Source organism: Alnus glutinosa, chromosome 2 (assembly GCF_958979055.1).
Source record: "Alnus glutinosa chromosome 2, dhAlnGlut1.1, whole genome shotgun sequence".
Lineage (NCBI taxonomy): Eukaryota > Viridiplantae > Streptophyta > Magnoliopsida > Fagales > Betulaceae > Alnus > Alnus glutinosa.
This window is the reverse complement of record NC_084887.1, coordinates 32894687-32916550: the sequence shown is the minus strand read 5'-3', so window position 1 is coordinate 32916550 and position 21864 is coordinate 32894687. Positions and strand designations below refer to the sequence as shown.

Here is a 21864-nt window from a genome sequence, read left to right as displayed (position 1 = left end):
AACTTTTTATTTAAAACCTTTTTATCTCGTTCAATTAAATAACAAATAAATAATATAATCGAAATTGAGGCGCCATTGCAAAACGTTGTTAAATTTCAAAATTGTTCACCTTTTCTTTTTTAATATAAGTGTTCACCTTTTGTTTGATCATATGCTTTTGCTTATCATGAGAATAATTATGAAAGAATAAGTATAAAAGATTTACACAGGTATTGTGTTTGAAGACGTGTAGCTCATTTTGTAACAGAAAAATGAATATATTGCAATTCTTTGTATTATTGAGAGAGATAAATACTGGAGGTACGTACAACCTGTCTGATGAAATATTATGTTCCTTGGTTTCAAAAAAAAAAAATTAGGTTCCTTGGTTTCAAAATATTTAATGGAAAATTTTATTTAAAAAAAATGAAAGGGAAAATTTAAAGTCTTTTATAAATTTATTAATATATTTTGGGGTTTTTTTTTTTCTTTTTGAAAAATAATTTTGAGGTTTTTTTTTTTTGTTTAAATAGTTTGTTAATATTTTTATTATGAGATCAAGATAAAAAAAAAAAAAGAAAAAAAAAAAAAGCCCTTACGTAATATTTCTTTTTTCTAAATTCTAAGCCCCCTCTTAAGTACTTAACATTAATAAATGGCACCTTCCATAAAAATATAAAATAAAAATAAAAAGCTACTACTATTTTCTAAAGGAAAAATATAATTTAGCCTCTCAAAATATCACATTTCTTTTTGGGTAATTATCTTTTCTCTCCATGAAATACCAAAAAATGCGAGATGCCCCCAAGAACTACCAATTCGACCAAAATAGAGTATTCAACTACCAAAGATAACCATTTTCCTCCATTCCGTCAGTTAGAAGAGTTAAAATAAACAGTCAACGGGTCATGTGCCATTTTACATAGGGGCATGTTGGAAGATAGTGGTAGTTCATGGGGGAAAATAGGAAGATGGTGGTAGTTCACCAGGGGAAAAGATGAAGAAAATGAGGGTAAAATTGCGTGTGATGGTCACGTGACCCATTGACCGTTTGTTTTAACCCCTTTGACTGACAGAAGGAGAAAAAATGGTTGTCTTTGGTAGTTGAATGCTATATTTTGGTCGAGTTGGTAGTTCATGGAGGCTTCGTGCATTTTTTAGTAGTTCATGGGGGGAAAAGGTAATTACCCTTCTTTTTGGATAGTTTTTCAAACAACTAAAACTTGCACTATGACGCCCAAATTACCAAAACCTTAAAAAAAAAAAAAAGGTTAATTTTGACGAAATATCTTCATAATACCTTTGTCATATGTCAGTTTTCAATTAAAAAATGATAAAATAATTCAAAATTTCAAAAAAATTATTATTATTATTATTATTTTAAAAAATAAACTAAAATTTTAATTTTAATTTTTAAAAAGATTGGTGTTTGAGGTGACGATATTTCTCAACCGTGACCCGATCTTCTCGACACCCCTCTGGTCATCGTCCATTTCTCCGTTAGAAACCAATCGAGATCTTCCACAACGATGATAGACTTGCTCGTCGTTTGTAACAAAACAAAATTCAAATTGAAATCATTTATAACCTTATAAGTATCAATATCATAGACATCGAAGGATAGAAAATTAGCCATGTTCGCGTTCAAAGAGGCAGGAACGTGTTCGCTGAGCTGTAGGTGTGCATCATGCCCAACGATGATGTTGGAAAGAAGCAGTACATCTTTCGGTCGATCGCAATATTTTTTTTAAATAAAAAATAAATATTTAGTTTTTAATTTTTATAAAATAAAAAAAAATTGAATTTTTTTTTGAATTTTTTTTTGAATTTTTTGTTTATTTTTTGTTATTTTTTATTTTTTTAATTAAAAAATGACACATAACAAAAATATTACGGAAATATTTCATTAAAATAAACATTTTTCAAATATTTTAATAATTTGAATAGTTTGGATGCTTAAAGTGTACGCGTCGATAATTTGGAAGGCAAATTTGTAATTTTTCCCCTTTCTAATCAAGCACACCTCCTTTCATGTTAGAAATTGGGAATTCTTATCCCTTTTCTCTCTCTGTCACTCTCTCTCCAATGTGTAACCGAAGCAGAATACGTCTTGGGACCACCCTCGTACCATGTCTTACACCTCTCTACCTAGCCTTCTTGCTGTACCACCTGACCAGCACCGTCGCCGGTGCGTCGCCCTCCGCTTACATACCTGTCGATAATATTCCCCTCAACTGTGGCTCCTCTGGCAAATCAACTGCAGTTGACGGTAGGACTTGGATTGAAGACGTGGATTCAAAATTCTTCCCCGTTGAACAATCACAAAACCGGGCATCTCTAACCGCCACCGCAGTTCAACAATCCTCCACCGCCAATACAGTACCCTATACCGATGCGCGGCTTTCTCTCTCCGCATTCACCTACACGTTTCCAGTCACTGCCGGCCAAAAATTCATTCGCCTATACTTCTATTCGGCTTCGTACTCTAACTTTGATCGCTATAACGCCCTATTCTCTGTTACAGCCGGTCGTTTTACTCTTCTTAGCAATTTCAACGCTTCACTTACAGCAGATGCCGATAGTGGTTCCGGCGGTACCATATTCAGAGAATACTGTGTCAACATCGAGGAGGAGGATCAGAGGTTGAACCTAACCTTCACGCCGTCGCCGAGCGTTGCTACTGCATATGCTTTTATCAACGGAATTGAAATCTTGTCCATGCCTCCCAATCTCTATTACACTCCATCTAGATCTGGAGATCAAGGGTTTCCTTTTATCGGCCAGGGGAGACTGTACCCCATCGATAACAGCACTGCTCTCGAGACGGTATACAGACTTAATGTTGGAGGCCGCTACATGTCACCCTCTCAAGACACTGGCATGTTCCGGGCCTGGAGTCAGGACGACAATTACTTCACAAAAAATGAAGTACTTTTTCTACCTTTAAACACTACTATTCAACCAAAGTTTACCAAGGTACATGCGTACGTTGCTCCATCCGAAGTCTATCAGACTGCGCGGACTTTGGGGACGAACAAAACTCTCAACAAGAGCTACAATCTCACCTGGGAATTCCCCGTAGATTCTGGATTTGTTTACTTTGTTAGGCTACACTTCTGCGAGTTTGAACGAGAGATTACTCGGCAAGGAGACAGAGTGTTCCTTATTTTCATAGCAAATCAAACTGCTGAGGAAGCAGCCGACGTGATTGTATGGAGTGGTGGAAATGGTGTTCCGGTATATAGAGATTACGCCGTTTCATTTATTGGCAAAGAAGGCGAAATGAATCTCTCCATCTCACTAGAAGCAAAAAAGCAAAACTCGGAGACTACTTACAACAATGTAATCTTGAACGGTGTCGAAATCTTTAAAGTAAGCGCCTATAATGGCAGTCTCGCCGGACCCAATCCAGACCCAGTTCCGTTGGGCCCTACAACTGTTGTGCCACCAACGCCACCAAAGTATTCGAAGAATAACAGAACAACAATAGTTGCCGTCGTTGGTGGTGTAGTTTCCGGATTTGTTGTGCTGTCGATTCTCGGGTTCTTGATTTCCCGGCAGCGCAAGATAGTCAAGGACTCCGGCGTTAGCGATGCGACAACTTGGTGGGGTCCATTTTCTTTCTCTACGACCAAGTCAACAAAGACCCACAGGACATCTCTACCGTCCGCTCTGTGTCGTAACTTCTCATTGGCTGAGATTAGAGCAGCCACCAACAACTTCGATGATGTTTGCATCATTGGTGTTGGGGGGTTTGGTGACGTGTACAAAGGGTACATTGATGGTGGGGATAATCCAGTTGCGATCAAGCGGTTGAAACCCGGTTCCCAACAAGGGGCCCACGAATTTGAGACTGAGATTGAGATGCTCTCCCAACTTCGCCACATCCATCTCGTTTCTCTGATTGGATATTGTAACGATGGTGATGAGATGATCCTCGTTTATGATTATATGGCCAATGGGACCCTCCGTGATCATTTGTACAACACTCGTAATCCTCCTCTTTCGTGGAAACAGCGGCTCGAGATCTGTATTGGTGCAGCACGTGGATTGACCTATCTTCATACGGGCGCGAAGCACACAATTATTCATCGTGATGTGAAGACAACAAATATCCTTTTGGATGAGAAATGGGAGGCCAAGGTTTCCGACTTCGGATTGTCCAAAATGGGCCCTACTAGTGTGTCCAAGGCACACGTCAGTACAGTGGTAAAGGGAAGTTTCGGGTATTTGGACCCGGAGTATTATCGGCGTCAACAATTGACTGAGAAGTCTGACGTGTACTCGTTCGGTGTGGTTTTGTGTGAAGTAGTGTGTGCAAGGGCACCCATAATGCGTACGGCAGACAAGAAGCAAGTGAGCCTGGCGGAGTGGGCCCGGCAGAACCATCGGAATGGAAAGATGGATCAAATTGTTGATCCAACCTTAAAGGGTGAAATAGCGCCCGCGTGTCTGAAGAAATATTGTGAAATAGCGGTGAATTGTTTGCTTGACAACGGAATCGAACGGCCATCGATGAATGACGTGGTGTGGGGCCTTGAGTTCGCATTGCAACTGCAGGAGAGCGACCACAGGCACAGAGATGTCAGGGTTTATGGGGTACTTGAAATTGAGAAGAAGGATGATGAGAAAACTCTGTTGCCCAAATCGAAGATTGATGATAGTGATGACAGCATTGACAGGTTTAGTAGCAGCGGTGTACAAGTGTCAACTATAAATAGCAGCAGCAATGAAGACCAAAGTTCTGGCAGTAGCGGTCGGGATTCGAGCAGACTGATGTCCTCCGGGGCAGTGTTCTCTGAGATTATGAATCCTCTAGCTCGGTAAAAGAAAGAGTCTAAGCTGAACTTTTGGTATGTTCTTTTCTGGTGAGCCCAATTAGTTTATATTATCATTTATTTAGAGTCATTGCAGACAAGGTCTAGAATTAATTCACTTTATTTCACGAGTCGTGCAAGATGATATCGGTAATGCATGTATATGGTATAATGGCTTTTAGAATGGTAGAATATGTTTTGAATACTTATATTATCTTATTAGAATATAAATAATTGTGTGATGTTACGTGTCATTCACAATTTCACACATTGTATTAGATACTGTTTTTTTTTTTTTTTTTTTTTTTTTTTTTTTTTTGTTCCTATAATATTTAGTATTAGTTTCTATTGCATGTATATTGATTCATTTTCGTAGAAAAGTAATAACTGCGTTAGTCAACCACATACAAAGTAAATTATCACGAAATTTGCTGTGCAATGAGACTTTGGTAACAATTCGTAATCCTCAACTTGGTAACTAGAATGTTATGGATTTTTATAAAGTTAGTAATGCTCCGTTTGTTTCAGTGTAAAATGGTTTCCGTCGTAAAATAGTTTTGGGGAAGTCATTTTTCAGAAAAATATTTTCCGTCGAAATCATTTTTCGGTGTTTGGCGCGTACGGAAAATTACAAATATTTTTTTCTATATTTTAATTTAATCATATTAATTTAAAAAAAATTAAATTTTATTCACAAAATAAAAAATATTAATATAAAATAATATAAACATATTTTTTAAAATTTGGCATATACAAATTCCGGCAAAAGTTGCCGGAATCCGGCCATTTTTGCCGGATTCCGGCGAACTTTGCCGGAATCTGGCCCAAAACAGCCGGATCCGGCCAGATGCCGGGGGTCCGGCCGTTCTGGCCGGATCCGACCTCTCCAGCCAGTATCCCGGCCGGATCTGTCCAGGATTCCGGCTAGATGGCCAGATCTCCGGCGTTCTGGCTGGAATCCGGTGACATCTGTCGAACGTCGCCCGATTCCGGCTTAATTTGTCGAATTCCGACACCGACCAGAGTCGGAATCTGACTTGTCGGAATTCGGCAATAGTCAACTGCTTGAACGTAAAGGTCGACTGCATTGTTTAAAAAAGAATCGACTGTATCCACCATTTACGGAAAATGATTTTCGCTTTTAAAAAGTGTAAATCATTTTTTGAAATTTATTAAGTATTTTTGGTCAAACAGAAATTATTTTTCGGTTGACCATTATTTTCGCCCCTACCAAACACCGGAAAATACCGAAACCATTTTTCAGAAATCATTTTACGCCGAAACAAACGGAGCATAAGTACTGGCTTTGTTATTATGTAATTAGAAATAAAAGATAACTTTGTTTGTATGGTAGAGTAGGTATAATCCCGGTATTTGGTTAAAGGCGATCTATTGCAAAGCTGCTCTTTCCAGGGCAAGGTATTGGTTAAAGGCTAATGTTTTCGAACAATACTTTATTCAGAATTTATTGGAAAAAAGTGATCTTTTTGGACACATTTGTAATTATTTATAGCACATTTAATTATAAATGTGCCATGGAGGATTACTTTTTTCGGATAAACTCCAGACAAAGTGTTGCTCGGTATCATCACTCATTAGTTAAATCGATGTCGGTGGTCCCATTTTCGCCTACAAAATTGACAAAACCGGTTAAATCTTTTAATTAACCAACTTTATAATGATATATATTAATTTTGACAATTTCCGTTAATTGGTTAATTTTGTTATTTTTAGTAAAGTCGGTTAAGTTGTTTTTGGGTCAAGCATATTTTTATGGGCAAAATTCCAAATTGATTGTTTTGGGCTCCAATGGTTTTTTTTTTTTTTTTTCCCCCAAACAAGTGTTTATTGGATAGGTTTATAAGCACTTTTAACATATTTATTATCTTAGATTATTACAAATTGTCACTAATAGACATGAAATTAAATGAGAACCGATTAATATTGCTAAGAAGCTGTCCTACCATACTTTGACCTTTCTCTAGATAATGATACTAATAACCATATGTTTAAGTCGGATTGATTCAATTAACCGACAAAATAAAAACTATACCGATTAACGGAACCAATGTTGGTATAAATTTTTTATTTCAACTACCGACAATTGGTAGTAGGTAGACGCGGCATGCAGTTAATGATTAACGTAGTGGAAGATTAAGGTACATAATTAATTAAAGAGCAGTGTCTTTGATTCTGTAAGGAGAAGCGTATTCGCCTTCTACCAACAAAGATAAAAACAAGCTCATAGACTAAAAGAAATATAAGACTTCGTAGAGTATTTAAGAGAGAAGTCTCTGATTTGATAATAATTCAATTGATTTATTCCGTTTTACATAATAAGCAAGCCTATTTATAGAAGATAAGTATTTGTAGAGAAAGTAAACCTAATCCTATAAAGGAAAAAAAATAAATAAAGCAAATCTAGTCCTAGTAAGTAAAGGAAATAAGTCTTAATTGTAAATAAGAAAATAAAATAAATATTGGTTTGATAATCAAATGTTTCCTTTTGTACTTTCAATAAATTTTGTCCTACATTAATGACGGTTCGGTGATGATCAATAGGCGATAATAAAATATTATGCCCAGCCCTAACTTCTTCTATTGATATTACACTCAATAATAATTGGTTTAACCAAACCGAAATTGGTATAAATTTTTTATTTCAACAACTAACTACCGGTATTTAGTAGAGGCGGTATGTGGTTGCTAGGCGGTAATTGAATATTTTGCCCAACCCTAGCTCTTTCTATTGATATTACACTCAATAATAATTGTAGAAAACTCTGTGGAAATATACGATGGAATAATAAGAGAGATACAATAGTCTCTAGCCTAGCCCATTAATCAACGTTCAAAAAGACCCGTCTCCACCCGGTTCAGCCAAGTAGGCCAATCGGGGCGGTCTCAACCAACCGGGCCAGCTAGCCCAATTCCCATACCAAAATTCAACCATGTTCATCGGTTTTATTTCGGCCTAGTTGCCCAAGCTTGTCGTCAACACAGTCCAAAAATCGGTTCTGCCAATTCTCAGGCTATTTTTATTCTGGTTTATCCCATTTCAGGACAATTTCATTTTGGTTCAACGAATTTCTGGGCATTTTCAGCGCGGTATTGCCCAGTTCGGGCCAATTTAACCCGGTTCTACTCGGTTCAAGCTCTTTAGTCCGGTTCAACCTGGTTCAAGCCTTTTTCAGCCCAATTCAATCTGGTTTCAACCTTTTCCAGCCATTTCAGGTGACATTTCCTACAAAGTTTTTTTTTTTTTTTTTTTAACTTAATCTTACACCTTGCTTTTGAAGAGAGATGTTAGAATATTTATATTCTCTATTATTATGCTTTCTTATAGGATTTATTCCCTATCTTAATTATTCTAGGTTTACTTGTTTACGACTCATAACTTGACTATAAGTAGATGCTTCTGTGATACAATTCAATATACATGATGTGGCGGGACGTGGCATCACAGACAAAATGTTTGGGCGGCGCAACTTCTACAAATCAAAATATTTCACATCAGCTCCTTGGCAGTGTGACTTTTCTTCCGAAGACCGGAAGGCTTTTCAGTCTTCGATACCCCATCTCTCATCTCTTTGGGTAGGTTCTCAGCCACAACTTTTCCACATCTGACACCTCCAAGTCAAACCAACTAGTCATATGGCATAACGAAAAAGCTACGAAAGTTCCCGTCCGGAATACAAACCTTTGCACAGAAATAAGATAAATTTATTTTTCTTTCATAATGTACGCACGATAACTTTATTTAGGTAAATTTAAAGTGCATAAAATATTTTTAAAAGAAATTCATTCTTTTTGAATTTTAAATGCCATGTTATTTTTTAAAAAGATAAATATTTTTATTAAAAATTGTACCATTCTGTTAGAACAGTATGATTATTTCCTAATTACCGACTTTGTGTATGATTCTCGGCAATTAACCGAGAAAGAGTCTAATGGGCTGTGATTCTGGCCCATTGGGCAAAGTCAGGATTATTGCCTAACAGTTACTCCCCAATTCCTTTCGCATGAAGAGAATCATACACAAAGTCGGTAATTAGGAAATAATCCCGACTTTGCCCAATGGGCCAGAATCACAGCCCATCAGACTCTTTCTCGGTTAATTGCCGAGAATCGTACACAAAGTCAGTAATTTACTGACTTTGCGCAAAAGGTCAAAGACGGTAAAAACCGACCTTGTAGCAACCGAGGAAGAAAGCCCACTACCTACATAATAGCTGTCATTAAAGAAGGTGCCCCCACGATCTCAAGGCGGTTGAGGACTGACTCCACGATCTCAAGACGGTTGAGAACCGACTTGGCCACGATCATGAAACTTGTACCTAAATCCCACGATTTGAGTAACCGATCAGTACTCCAAATCTGACACGTGGTCCAATGGAAGAACTGGATCGTTCTCGACATTCTATGTATAAATACCCCACAACTGGACAGGCAAATATCAGATTGCTCATCGTAATTAAGAGTGATATACACTTGGGGATAATACTGACAAAAGCATCGGAGTGAGATTGTCGGACTCCCCCCGACGTAGCTTTCTATTTTGCAGGACAGCAGAGATAGGCTCTCCAGTTCATCAACTACCATACCAGAAACTGTTCTAACAGTTTGGCGCCGTCTGTGGGAAACGACTAGCAAGTGTGCGTCGTTTACTACGCAAAAAATTATCTGAAATAGTACGAACAAGAGCCACGGCTTCAGAAGCGAACAAACCTCGTCACGAGACGCGGGAGGGGGGGGGGGTGTCTCATCAGAATGCAGCTGAGATGGAGGCACGAATAGCCCAGATGTCTAGGGACATGGAGGCCCTAACTCAACAGAACCTCCGTCTGCTAAGGCGATTAGCGGGCGAACAAATTCCTGGAATGGCTGAGGGAAATGAAGAAGAGAGAAGACTTAACGAAGTCATCGCCACACTCGATGAAAAGTATGAAGATAAATATAACCAGCTGCAGCTTGAAATCCAGCAAAACAACAAAGGGAAAATTTCTCGGGTGGATAACCTTTTGAACAGGCCTTCCCCATTTATCGAGTGCGTCATGGCAATCCAGCTCCCCGAGAAATTTAAAATTCCGGCCATCAACGGGATTGAAGATCCCACCGAGCATCTCGACAACTATAAAATGCACATGAATCTGTAGGGGACTCCTCAGGAGATGGCATGCCGAGCCTTTCCACTTACCTTGTCCGGTTCAGCTCGGGATTGGTTCCGAAAACTCCCTCCGAGTTCTGTCACATGTTTTGACAATCTCGGACGGAAATTCGTAACTCAAGAGGAAGAAGCCTTCTGGACAACTGATGGCGATGCGTCAAAAAGAAGGCGAGTCTCTGAAAGATTATGTGGTCCGGTTCAATCAAGCAAAGCTCATAGTTGATAGTCCAACCGAAGAAATGGTCTATGCTGCCCTCTATCAGGGCTTAAAGGTAGAAGAACCCTTGATGTCAGAAATTGCTCTCAATCATCCTGAGAATTTGACCGCCCCCACGGACGTGATTGAGAAGTATGTAAACCAGGAGGAAACCCTTGCAGCTTTGAGGGAGTCACAGAAGCAAAAGGTTGCGGAGTCAAGCAACTCCGGAAAAAAAGAAAAAGGGGCCCATAAAGAAGAAAAGCGGACCGAAACAAAAAAAGCCGTGAAGTATTACCAGTTCTCCATAGACGAATGGACTCCCTTGAATTCACCCATTAATGAAGTATTGATGGAAATCAAGAAGGATCCGATGTACCAAAGGCCTTATCCCCTTCACAATAAGAATGTGAGAGAAGAAAATAGAAACAAATTCTGCGCGTTCCATGATGCTCGGGGTCATGTCACCGAGGAATGCAGACATTTGAGAATCCTGATCGAGAAATTCATCAAAAATGAAAAATTACTCCGTTTCATAGCAGATAACCAGGGCCAGCCTCGGTAGAATAAGAGAATCAAGACCGAGAGCCGAGACATAGAGAGCGTTCTCCTTTGAACCATAATGAAAATCACCGAGACAGAAGAAGGGAGGAGCCTCTGCGAGACAAAAGTAGAAGCAGAAGCAGGGGTGCGCAGGGTCATGGACCGCGGAATGAGCCGGTCATCGCCGACATCCGAACTATATTTGGAGATTTCGGCGGAGGATGAGAGACGAGAGCAGATACGAAGGCCTATGCTCGGTACCAGAAACATCAGGAGGTGATGACTATAGAGAGACCCCACAAATCCCACCGAAAGGAATCTATGGTGGTGGGGTTTTCAGATGAAGATTATGCGGGAGTTTCACTTCCTCATACCGACGCAATCGTGGTTACGCTGTAGGTAGCTAACCACCTAATCCATCGAATGTTCGTTGATAACGGGAGCTCGGCTAATATCCTATATTGGTCGGCCTTTCGAAGCATAGAGATTAGCCCAGAGAAGGTAATCCTGGCTACCTGCCCTTTGGTGGGGTTTGGTGGAGAACAGGTCCTGCCGGTTGGGTCTATTGAACTCCTTGTAACGGCCGGGGACTATCCAACCACAAAAACCATCATGGTTAAGTTCCTATTGATCGATAGACCCTCGGCCTACAATGCAATCCTTGGAAGGACAGACCTCAACGATCTGAAGGCAATTACTTCCACACCACATTTGAAGATTAAAATCCCGACCGAGAGGGGAGTTGGGAAGTAAGGGGAGAGCAAAGCGTGGCACGCCAGTGCTATAACGTAACAATGAAGGGAGCCCCCTCACAGGGCAACGGTGGGGAGAAAGATGAACAATAGCAATTACAAACGGGAGAACCAGCGGAGGAGATGGAAGAATTTGAAGTAGGAGGTAAAGAGAGAAGAGTTAAAGTAGGGTCTCTATTATCTCCAGAGATCAAAGAGTCCTTGGTAGCTTTCCTCTTAAGTAACTCTGACGTGTTCGCCTGGTGCCATGACGATATGTCAGGGATTGATCCTTCGATAATTTCACACAGGCTCAATGTCGATCCAAATTACCGACCTGTCAAGCAAAAAAGAAGAAACTTTGCTCCAGAAAGAAACCAAGCCATACATGAGGAAGTGGAGAGATTATTGAAAGCCGGTTTCATCCGAGAGGTGGATTACCCTCAATGGCTGGCCAATGTTGTCTTGGTAAAAAAGTCAAGTGGGAAATGGAGAATGTGCGTAGATTTTACCGACCTCAACAAGGCATGCCCAAAAGATAGTTTCCCTCTCCCACGAATGGATGTCCTAATTGACTCCACCTCGGGACATGAGCTCCTAAGTTTTATGGATGCCTTCTCGGGGTATGACCAGATCCACTTGAGCGAGCTTGATGAAGAAAAAACTTCCTTCATCATTGACCGATGATTATATTGTTACAATATGATGCCCTTTAGTTTGAAGAATGCCGAGGCAACCTACCAAAGGCTGGTCAACAGAATGTTCAGTGACTAGATTGGGAGAAACGTAAAAGTATATGTGGATGACGTGCTGGTGAAGAGTCGGAAAGCGATCAGCCATCTGGTTGATCTCGAAGAAACTTTCAATACACAAAGAAGATACCAGATGAAGTTGAACCCGATGAAATGTGCTTTCGGCGTCTCGTCGGGAAAGTTCCTGGGGTTAATGGTTTCGAGTAGAGGGATCGAAGGGAACCCGGAGAAAAATTGGGCTGTGCTGGAAATGCAAGCTCCCCGTACAACAAAACAACTACAGCAATTGACCGGAAGGATTGTAGCCTTGAACCGATTCATTTCTCAGTCAACAGATAAATGTCTACCCTTCTTTAAAATACTTCGGAAGACGTTTGTTTGGAGGAATGAGTGTGAAGATGCTTTCTGCCAGCTAAAAGAATACCTAGCAAACCCACCACTCTTGAGCTTGCCAGAAGAAGGGGAAATTCTCTATCTATACCTAGCAGTATCGCCGTCAGCTGTCAGCTCGGTTCTAGTCCGAGAAGAATCTGGGGTGCAAAAGCCAGTATATTTCACTAGCAGGGCGTTACACGGAGCCGAAGGAAGGTATCCCCGGATTGAAAAGTTGGCTTTCGCCCTTATCACTTCAGCTCGGAGGTTAAGACCATACTTCCAAGCACATGCGGTGAGGGTGCTTACAGAGTATCCTTTGAAGAAAGTACTGCAAAAGCCTGACCTCTCGGGTAGGTTGGTAAATTGGGCCGTGGAACTCCCCGAGGACCACCATCAAGGCTCAAGTTCTGGCGGACTTTATTGCAGAGTTCAGCAACCTTCCCGAAAGTCAGGAAATGCCCGATAAAGAAACGTGGGTAGCATATGTCGATGGGTCATCCATGAAGTCCTGAAGCGGAGCCGGGGTGGCCTTGATAACACCGGATAAGGAGGAAATTGCAGTGGCATTGAAGTTGGACTTTCCAACCACGAACAATGAGGTAGAGTACGAAGCAGTGATAGCAGGCCTCAGTTTGGTGGAACATCTAGGAGCGAAAAACCTTGAAATCTGAAGCGACTCACAGGTTGTTGTCGGCCACATCCAAGGAGGTTCTGAGGCCAAAGGAGAAAAAATGATAAAATACCTCGCCAAGGTTTTGAGTTTTTGGGACCACTTCGAACGAGTGGTGGTCGTACAGATCCCAAGAACCGAAAACGAGCGAGCCGATGCACTAGCTCGGCTAGGGTCGGCAACGGATGAAAAGATTTTGGCCTCAAAGCACTGGATTATCACTTTGGACAAGCCTTCTATGGATGAGACGGGGTCGGTGATGCAGATCGAAGACGCTTACGTAATTCCTAAATGGGCAAGGCACGTGATTGAATACCTTAAGAGTGGGCAATTGCCGAATGATAAAAAAGAAGCTTGAAAGATCCGGATGCAATTAGCCCGATATACCCTTGTCGGTGACATTCTGTATCACCGAGGCTACACACTTCCACTCCTGAAGTGCCTCTAGGCAACTGAGGCCGAGTATGTATTGAAAGAAATTCACGACGGAGTCTGCGGTAGTCACTCGGGGGGTAGAGTGCTAGACCACAAGGCTGTACGAGCTGGCTACTATTGGCCAACAATGAACCAAGAATCAATGGAAATAGTCTGAAGATGCGACAAGTGTCAAAGGTTTGCAAAGTTACAACCCCCCCCCCCCCCCCCAATAGAACTCAGCTCGGTTTCTTCACCATGGATGTTTGCCCAGTGGGGGGTTGACATTGTAGGGCCCATGCCCACAGGGAAAGGAAATTGCAGATTTCTAGTGGTCGCAGTAGATTACTTCACCAAATGGGCAGAAGCGGGCCTTTAATGACCATCACAACCGGGGCAATCAAAAATTTCATATGGAAGGCGGTTATACGTAGATTTGGGATACCTCATGCGTTAGTAACTGACAATGGGACGCAGTTTGACTACAAACCATTCCAAGACTGGTGCGCCGAGCTCAAAATCTGACATTTTTTCTCATTGGTATATTACCCTTAGTCAAATGGGCAAGTTGAAGCAACAAACAAAACTCTGGTAAAGATATTGAAGAAAAAACTCCCGAAGCATAAGGGAGGATGGGTGGAATACCTGCCGGAAGTCATGTGGTCATACCGAACAACACCCAGCTCAGCCACTTCCGAAACTCCATACTCGCTAGCATTTGGAGTCGAAGCAGTGATCCCAGTCGAAATAGGTTCCCCAAGCTATCGTATTCAACATTATAATCCCAGATTCAACTGGGAAGGATTAAAGTTGCACCTTGATCTTCTGGAAGAGAAACGAGAAGAAGCAAGAGCCAGAACTTCTACTTACAAAGCAAAAGTAGCCCGGTATTATAACAAAAAAGTAAAGCCCCGATCATTCAATACCGGAGAATGGGTGCTTAGGAAGGTAACTTCAGCCGCTAAAGACCCCACAGAAGGGAAATTGGGGCCAGTCTGGGAAGGGCCATTCCGAGTTATCAAAGTCAACCAAAAAGGAGCATACCATCTTGATGATCAAAACGGGAAGAAGCTGCAAAGACCATGGAATACCGAGCATCTCTACAAATATTATATGTAACTCCGGACATATTGTATGTAATTTGTTTGTTTTTAAAATTTGATGTTTATCAATAAAATGTAGATTCAGACAGCATATTAGACCCAAAGACATCAGGTCGGAGAAATTTCTTAGATTTGAATCACGTCGAGGGGATTCAAACCGGACCAACTCTGAGACTTGGATCACGTTGAGGGGATCCAAGTCGCAAAAATGTCGAGACTTGAATCACGTTGAGGGGATTCAAGTCAGAAAAGTTTCGAGATTTGAATCACGTTGAGGGGATTCCAACTCGACCAACTCTGAGACTTGGATCACGTTGAGGGGATCCAAGTCGCAGAAATGCAGAGACTTGAATCACGTTGAGGGGATTCAAGTCAAAATATTTCCGAGATTTGAATCACGTTGAGGGGATTCAAGTCGGAAAAATTCCGAGATTAGAACCACGATAAGGGGATTCAAACCGAAATAATTCTAAGTGAAAAAACTTTGACGATACTAGGTATACCAAAATCTACACTTACACAAAATTGGCTAAGTATAAAACTTCTTCGGAAGCTTGTCATATATATAATAAAAAAGCCCAAGTTTTACAAAAACGCCAAAACAAAAGGCGTGCTAAAAACAAAAATGCTAAGTTTTATCTACATTCGGTTCTTTGGAAGCTTGTCCAGCGGGAGCCTCACTATCAGCGGCCTTAGCCGAAGCATCTAAATCTGTCGACTGGGTCACCTCGTCAATAGGTTCGGCATCTTCACCAACCTAATCCGGGACATCACGAATTAAGTCTCGGCCTATTTCCCGTAGCTCTAAGATAGGTTGCTCGGGAACATCCATAAAGTCGGTAAAGTTTAGCTCGGCGAAATTTGGGGAAGGCGTCGAAGGGTTAAGTGCAAATTCTATGAGGGAATCAAAACCCCAGCTAAATCCATTAACCCAAGTTCGATCCCGGACCTTGGTGAATGCAAGAATCTGACTATGAAACCGATCGGCCTTTGATTTATAGTGAGAACCCTTTGATTTATAATGCTTGGACTTCTTCCGCAGCTCACGAAACTTGAGTTTAGCTTCACGTAAATCGGCCTGAGCAGCTTGTAAACCCAGTTCGGCCTCCTTTAACTTTTGCTCTGTGGCACTCTAAGCTTGTTTAGCGCATCGCCGAGCATCTTCGGCAATCCTCCTTTGTGCCTTCGCAGCACTTAGATCGGCCCGCAACATAGTATTACTGCATGATGCGGCCGAGTACCTCGCCTCAACATTGTCAGCATGATTTTTTAGAGCAAACATCTCGCGAGTCCTCTCATCCAGCTGGAAGGATAATCCTTGGCTTATTTCCTCGGCCGCATTTCGCCTGAGCTCGGCGTCAGCAACTAGCTCGTCGTATCTGGCCAATTTCGACTCTCGCTCGGCAAGAACCTTATTCAGCCTGGCCACCTCCGAATCTAGGGATTGTCTCTGAGCCGGTTCGAGCTCAAGCTCAGAAATCCGGTGCTGAAGTCCGATAATGACCAGAATCTGGTCCCGGTGGAAACTCCTGTGTAGGTCAAACAGGGCAAGGGTATCCACCAATTGCTGTGGAGCAAGGTAAAGGTCAAGAAAAAAAAAAAAAAAAAAAAAGGAGGGAAAAAGATCAAAATAAACTTACCATGGTCTGAAGTCTGACCAACGTAGCAATCATTTCCTCAAAGGGAATGCACCCAGCGGAACTTTGCCCTAAGTAATCGGCCGGGGTCAACGCCCGTATTGCATCCATTATCGGCCCAGCTAAGCGCTCTTCCAGAAAGGCCTCTTCGTATTCATATTCCTGGGCTGGCCTAAAAAACATGATGGAATCATGATTAGATCCTCCCGTTGGACCGACTTGATCGGTCCCCAGGCTGACAAAAGGCCTGCTAGAACTTGGCCCTGCTCCGTCGACCACGTTACGAACTGAGGGCTCGATACTTACCCTGCCGGCCGTGCTATCAGCTTCGGCCCGAGTGGATTCTACATCATCACTGACCTTAGAGGCCGCTTCTGGATGCGATGCTTAAATGGTCTCGGCCTCGGTTTCTACCCGTACACTCAGCAACTCGGGTAAGGCCAAACCACTTTCGGGAAGGGCCGTCTGAGCCGCTTCTTCCCCAACCGTAGACGTAAGAATCACATCTTGGCCCGCTGGCTGCGCCCTGAGCACATCCTCATCACGAAGCACTGGTGCTTCGCCTGGCGATGGAAAATGAGGCGCAGTTTCCACCTTGGCATTTCAAACTAAGTGTTCGGGGGCGATCTTCGACAAGGGTTCGGCATGAATGAGAATGCCCTTAACCGCCGAACCAATTGATTTGAGGTACGATCGTGCCACCTCAATTCTAGGTTTTTTCTTAGCAGGCTCCCCCTCAGGCTCTTTGCCCAATTGAGGTCTTTCTTGGGAAGCCTTTGATTTTCCAGCCGACTTCTCGGCAGCCTTCAGGTCGGCAGTTTTCTTCTCAGCAGCCTTCAGCTCAACAGCTTTCTTCTCGGCTGCTTTTTTAGCTTTGGCTTCCTGTTCGGCCCCTGACCGTTGAGCGTCGGCAATGAGCTTCTTCACAGCTTTTGGAGCTTCTTTTGGCTCCTTTGATTTCTTCGATCCTTCTGTGATGTCCCGATTATTATCGGGCAAATTTGGGAATAAAATTTATTAGGATAGACAATTATAATTAACTAGACGACTAGAAAATACAATGGGACGCGCATATAGTGTTTTATGGACCAAAAATTAGGTTATAAAAGGAGAAAATGTGTGAGAATGAAGGAGAAATTTAATAAATATGAATAAGGGGATTAAATAAATAAAATTAATGTGGCGCGTCCGAATGGCTCAACAGGCTTGTCCGGACGGTACCTTATCAACACGTGGTTGACGCTCAAACGACGCGCGTCCGGACGTCTACTTTATAGGGTCCGGACGGTCTGCAACGAGCGGCGCATGTCTTCTTAAATGACGCGCGTCCGGACGATCTGTCTGAAATGGCGCGCGTCCGAACGACTGAAGATGGCCGTCCGGACGGGACCTGTTTTTAAAAGGGGCAGTACGCCCGTTTTCTTCAATATCAACGGTTTCCTTCACTATTTCTTCACAGTTTTTCACTCAAAAATTGTGATATCTTGAAATCCAACCGTCCAAATTTAGATCCGACTTCGATAACGTAATCCTTGAAGCCCGATCTACGTTCTGACAGAACGTTTTGGGGTAAATATTTAAACTCGTATCGTTTAAAGGTTTTTGTTAAATTTTATAGAAATGAGTTTAACTTGGTGTTTTCTTTAGGTTTGGTGTGGTTTGGAGTTGCCAGGAGCATCTCGAGCATTTGGTCACTGCTTGGTGAATTTGTGGTAAGTTTTCCATAGACAATAGTTTTGGGTATTTTATTAAAGTGATATGTTATGGTGGTTAACCCTAAGTTATGCTTATGGGTTAACAATGTTGGGATTAATAGAATACTTAGGAACGTTAGAGCTGTACGGGTAAATTAGTAAAAATGGCTTTTAAGCGATTCAAAATGCCACCGGGTGTAATTACTAGTTGTAATACTAATTAATGCAATGTATTGTGTTTTAGCAGCACATTGCGGTTGAGCTTAGAGTTGTCTGAATAATTGGGAGTACAAGCGATCCAAGGTGGGTATTCTACTCACTGAGAAAATATATATTTTTATATGTATTGATTTGATAAAAATATATATATTGTTTATGAAATCGATCTAACCATACGATTAATTATATGCTTTGAAATGATTTGATTAGTTTCGAGTATGTTTAAATTATATCAATGATATTTATGAAATAGTATAAGAGTGAAAAGCATTGAATTGTTTTTAAAGGGTTACATTCTGTGGTTGAGATTTAAATTATGCAAATTATTGAGAACATGTTATGTTGAAACTGTTTACACTTTGTTTTGAATGTCTTCAAAGTAAAATGTTGGATTTGTTTAGTTTTAAAGGGATGTGATTTAGCAACTGCATGATTTCAGCATGATACAGTAGTGAAATATATACTGGTCAAGCACGGAACATTGAGCATGTAGTATAGAGCATACATTCCCCACCAGTGACAGAACCAGCAACAGTAATGGTATCAAAAGGGTAAGAGGAACAGCAGCACAATGAGTTATAATGAGCCATGGTCATATATGTCATGTATAGCATTGTTATGAGAGATGTTTTATGATATAAGTAGTTTTGCTAGACGTAGTAGTATGCATAAGAGTCTTTATGGAAAAGATCTTATGTATATTTCTATTGGATGGTCTCATGTGTTAATAGCATACATTGAACTTGAAAGTACATAGATACATGACTGCCTAGGCGCGAGTAATAGCATGTCTATGAGTAAAATGGTTGATTGTTATTGTTCTTCAGGAAAGGCATGTTAGCATGGTTGAGTTTATCTCTAGTGTTCTCATGATCTACTGACGTTCAAGGCATGAAACTGAATACGATTAGAGATGATGTTGCAAGTGTTTTGTTGAAGGATGTTATCTTAGTATGGAAGAGTAAGATGCCATGTTCTTTGCTTAAGACCTATGTGTATAAGTGATATCTGTGATAGAGTGATCTTGTGCCCATATGTCTGAGCGACCAATGAAAAGTATTATAATAGAGGGGTTAGTATGTGGAAACTTCCAAGGAGAGATGACTGAAACTTCTGCATATTTTCCCAGCTATTTAGTAGGTTTTAAATGTTTTCAGAATAGCCGGTGTTTGCTGTATTAGCTATTGGTAAATTATGGCTAATATAGTGCTCGCACGACTAAAAATAAAAGAAAGGTTGGTTCTTTACGAAAACTCAGTTAGTCTTATACCACTGAGGTCTTAGTATGTTTTATGGTAAGACGGTGAACTCATCATTTCACCTATGTGGATGTGGATACCACCACGACCGTGTAGATGATGTTCCTGTGATTGCAGGCACTCCTGAGGCAGACGACGATCCGGTAGCACACTACCTGGGTTACTACGATTGATGCACTTAGCGACGATCGTAGTGAGGTAGGACTACAGTGTCCTTATTATTGGGTATTTTTGTGTATGGCTTGATGAGTGGGTCACACCATATTTTGTATCAGCCATACCTTTGTAGTTATATGTATTAAACTTTAAAAGATAGATTGTATTATGGCTCGCATATGTTTAGATAGCTAGTGTGTTTATAGTTATGCTTTCCCGCTTTATTGATGTTATCATAAAGTCTTCCGCTGTAGATGTAACTCTGTATATCAGGTGCATGTTATGGGCATGTGCCTATGTTGGCTAAGCGACATATAGTCGTGCCACTGCGATGACTCGTTTTACGTTTTGTTTATATATAAAAAAATGGGTCGTCACACCTTCTGAGACCTTTTCTTTACCCTTAAGGGTGGTAGGCGCAGGGTCCTCTTTCAGTTTCTGGGCCTTACCTTTCCTCTCCTTCAAAAAAGGGAGATCGGAAATCGGGATCTGGTAACCGAGAATGTTTCGCATATTCTCGTTCGTGACAAGGTGGTCGAAATCCAGCACCACCTTAGCATCGTCGGCTGATGTAGCCTTCACAAAGGCAAGGATGGCATCGACATTGTCGACTTGCTCATCATTTAATTCGGGGGCTTCCGACGCCCAAACTCTCATACGAGCCCAGTCCCGAGCTAGTTTCTGCTTAACATATGCACTAACTATCGACTGGTGCTAAGAATAGCCGAGGGTGATTTTGTTTTGACTACCAAGAAGTTAAAAAGCAAGTGCATTTTTGTAAAGTTTTATAACAAAGTCATACACTTTAATTGAACTACTCCCAATTGCTCCAATTGAATTCGAAAATCATTTTAATTTATTTAAATAATTATCTACAAGTATGCGTTTGAAATCGCTTTGTGATTGGAACTGTTCTAACACTAAAATTTCAAACAAAATGTAAATGCCTAAATTCAAATTGCATCTTTAGAAATTTTAATAGCAACACTAAAATTTCAAGCAAAATGTACATGCCCAAATCCAAAATATGCATCACATACAAGATGGTATTAAAACTCTCACCTGTGGAATGATTCAAATCAAACTAATTACAAAAAAAAAACTCCATTACTTAGCCATCAAAATATACACAAAAATTTCAAACAAAATGTAAATGCCTAAATCCAAAATATGTATCACATACAAGATGACATTGAAACTCTTAGACAACCGTTTCACCTGTGGAATGGTTTAAATCAAACTAATCACAAAAGAAACTCCACTACTTAGCCATCAAAATATACAATAAAATTTCAAACAAAATATACATGCCCAACTCCAAAATATGTATCACATACAATATGGCATTGAAACTCTCAGACAACCGTTTCACCTGTGTAATGGTTCAAATCAAACTAATTACAAAAGAACTCCACTACTTAGCCATCAACACTTTCATATTACGTTTTCAATGCCCCCACGAGAATTTAACTCTACAAAAAGTTAATCATCTAGAGAATAACTTAAATATGTTACAATCAAAAAAATTACATGACCATGATAGTAAGCATATTTCACAAAATTACATAACCTGACCATAATAGGAATACAAATATAATAACTTTAGAACTATTTAGAGGTCGTGATCATGGAATTGATGACATTAATCAAAAAATGAATATTTGAAAGCTCAACACCAGCTTGTAAGGGCAACGTGCTTTGATGGTTGAGAATGTTATAGACTTGAAATAAGATGGGTTGCACATGCAATGCAATCGTTGAATCGGTTGGAATTATTGCATTGGTCACAAATGTCATCCAAGCAAGTTTTTGGGATGGATTGTTGTTGATATCACAAGCTAATTGCCACAGAAGGTAAAGCAGTACTCCTTGGCTTAGAGGGAGAGGAACTACGGACAATATCCATTGTAGATCAACCTGAAAAGAAAGTTTTTGTTGCATTAATCACATGCGTATAGCCAAGACACAATGGACAAATCACATTTTGAAAGGGCTATGTGAAAAGCTTGTTCAAAATTGTGCTCATATACCAATTTTAATAACTCCCTTGTTACATCAACGGCCACCTCAACCTAATACACAAATAAGACAACCCAAAGTTTTGAAAAGATTTTAAAAATGGTATCAAGTAAATTATCATATTTGTTCACAT

At 40.7% G+C, this 21864-nt stretch overlaps 3 protein-coding genes across 3 annotated transcripts; all 3 read left to right on the top strand.

The window, feature by feature from the left end:
• The first annotated feature begins 1993 nt into the window (after positions 1-1993).
• On the top strand, positions 1994-5074 carry LOC133859571 (receptor-like protein kinase FERONIA). Its single transcript, XM_062295003.1, has one exon. The coding sequence runs from the start codon at positions 2011-2013 to the stop codon at positions 4804-4806; it is 2796 nt and encodes a 931-aa protein (XP_062150987.1). The 5' UTR covers positions 1994-2010; the 3' UTR covers positions 4807-5074.
• A 5035-nt stretch (positions 5075-10109) lies between these two features.
• LOC133860529 (uncharacterized) lies at positions 10110-10724 on the top strand. Its single transcript, XM_062296115.1, has one exon. The coding sequence runs from the start codon at positions 10110-10112 to the stop codon at positions 10722-10724; it is 615 nt and encodes a 204-aa protein (XP_062152099.1).
• Positions 10725-12318: 1594 nt separating this feature from the next.
• Positions 12319-13026, top strand: LOC133860527 (uncharacterized). Its single transcript, XM_062296114.1, has one exon. It carries the CDS (start codon positions 12319-12321, stop codon positions 13024-13026), a length of 708 nt encoding a protein of 235 aa, XP_062152098.1.
• Positions 13027-21864: the final 8838 nt, after the last annotated feature.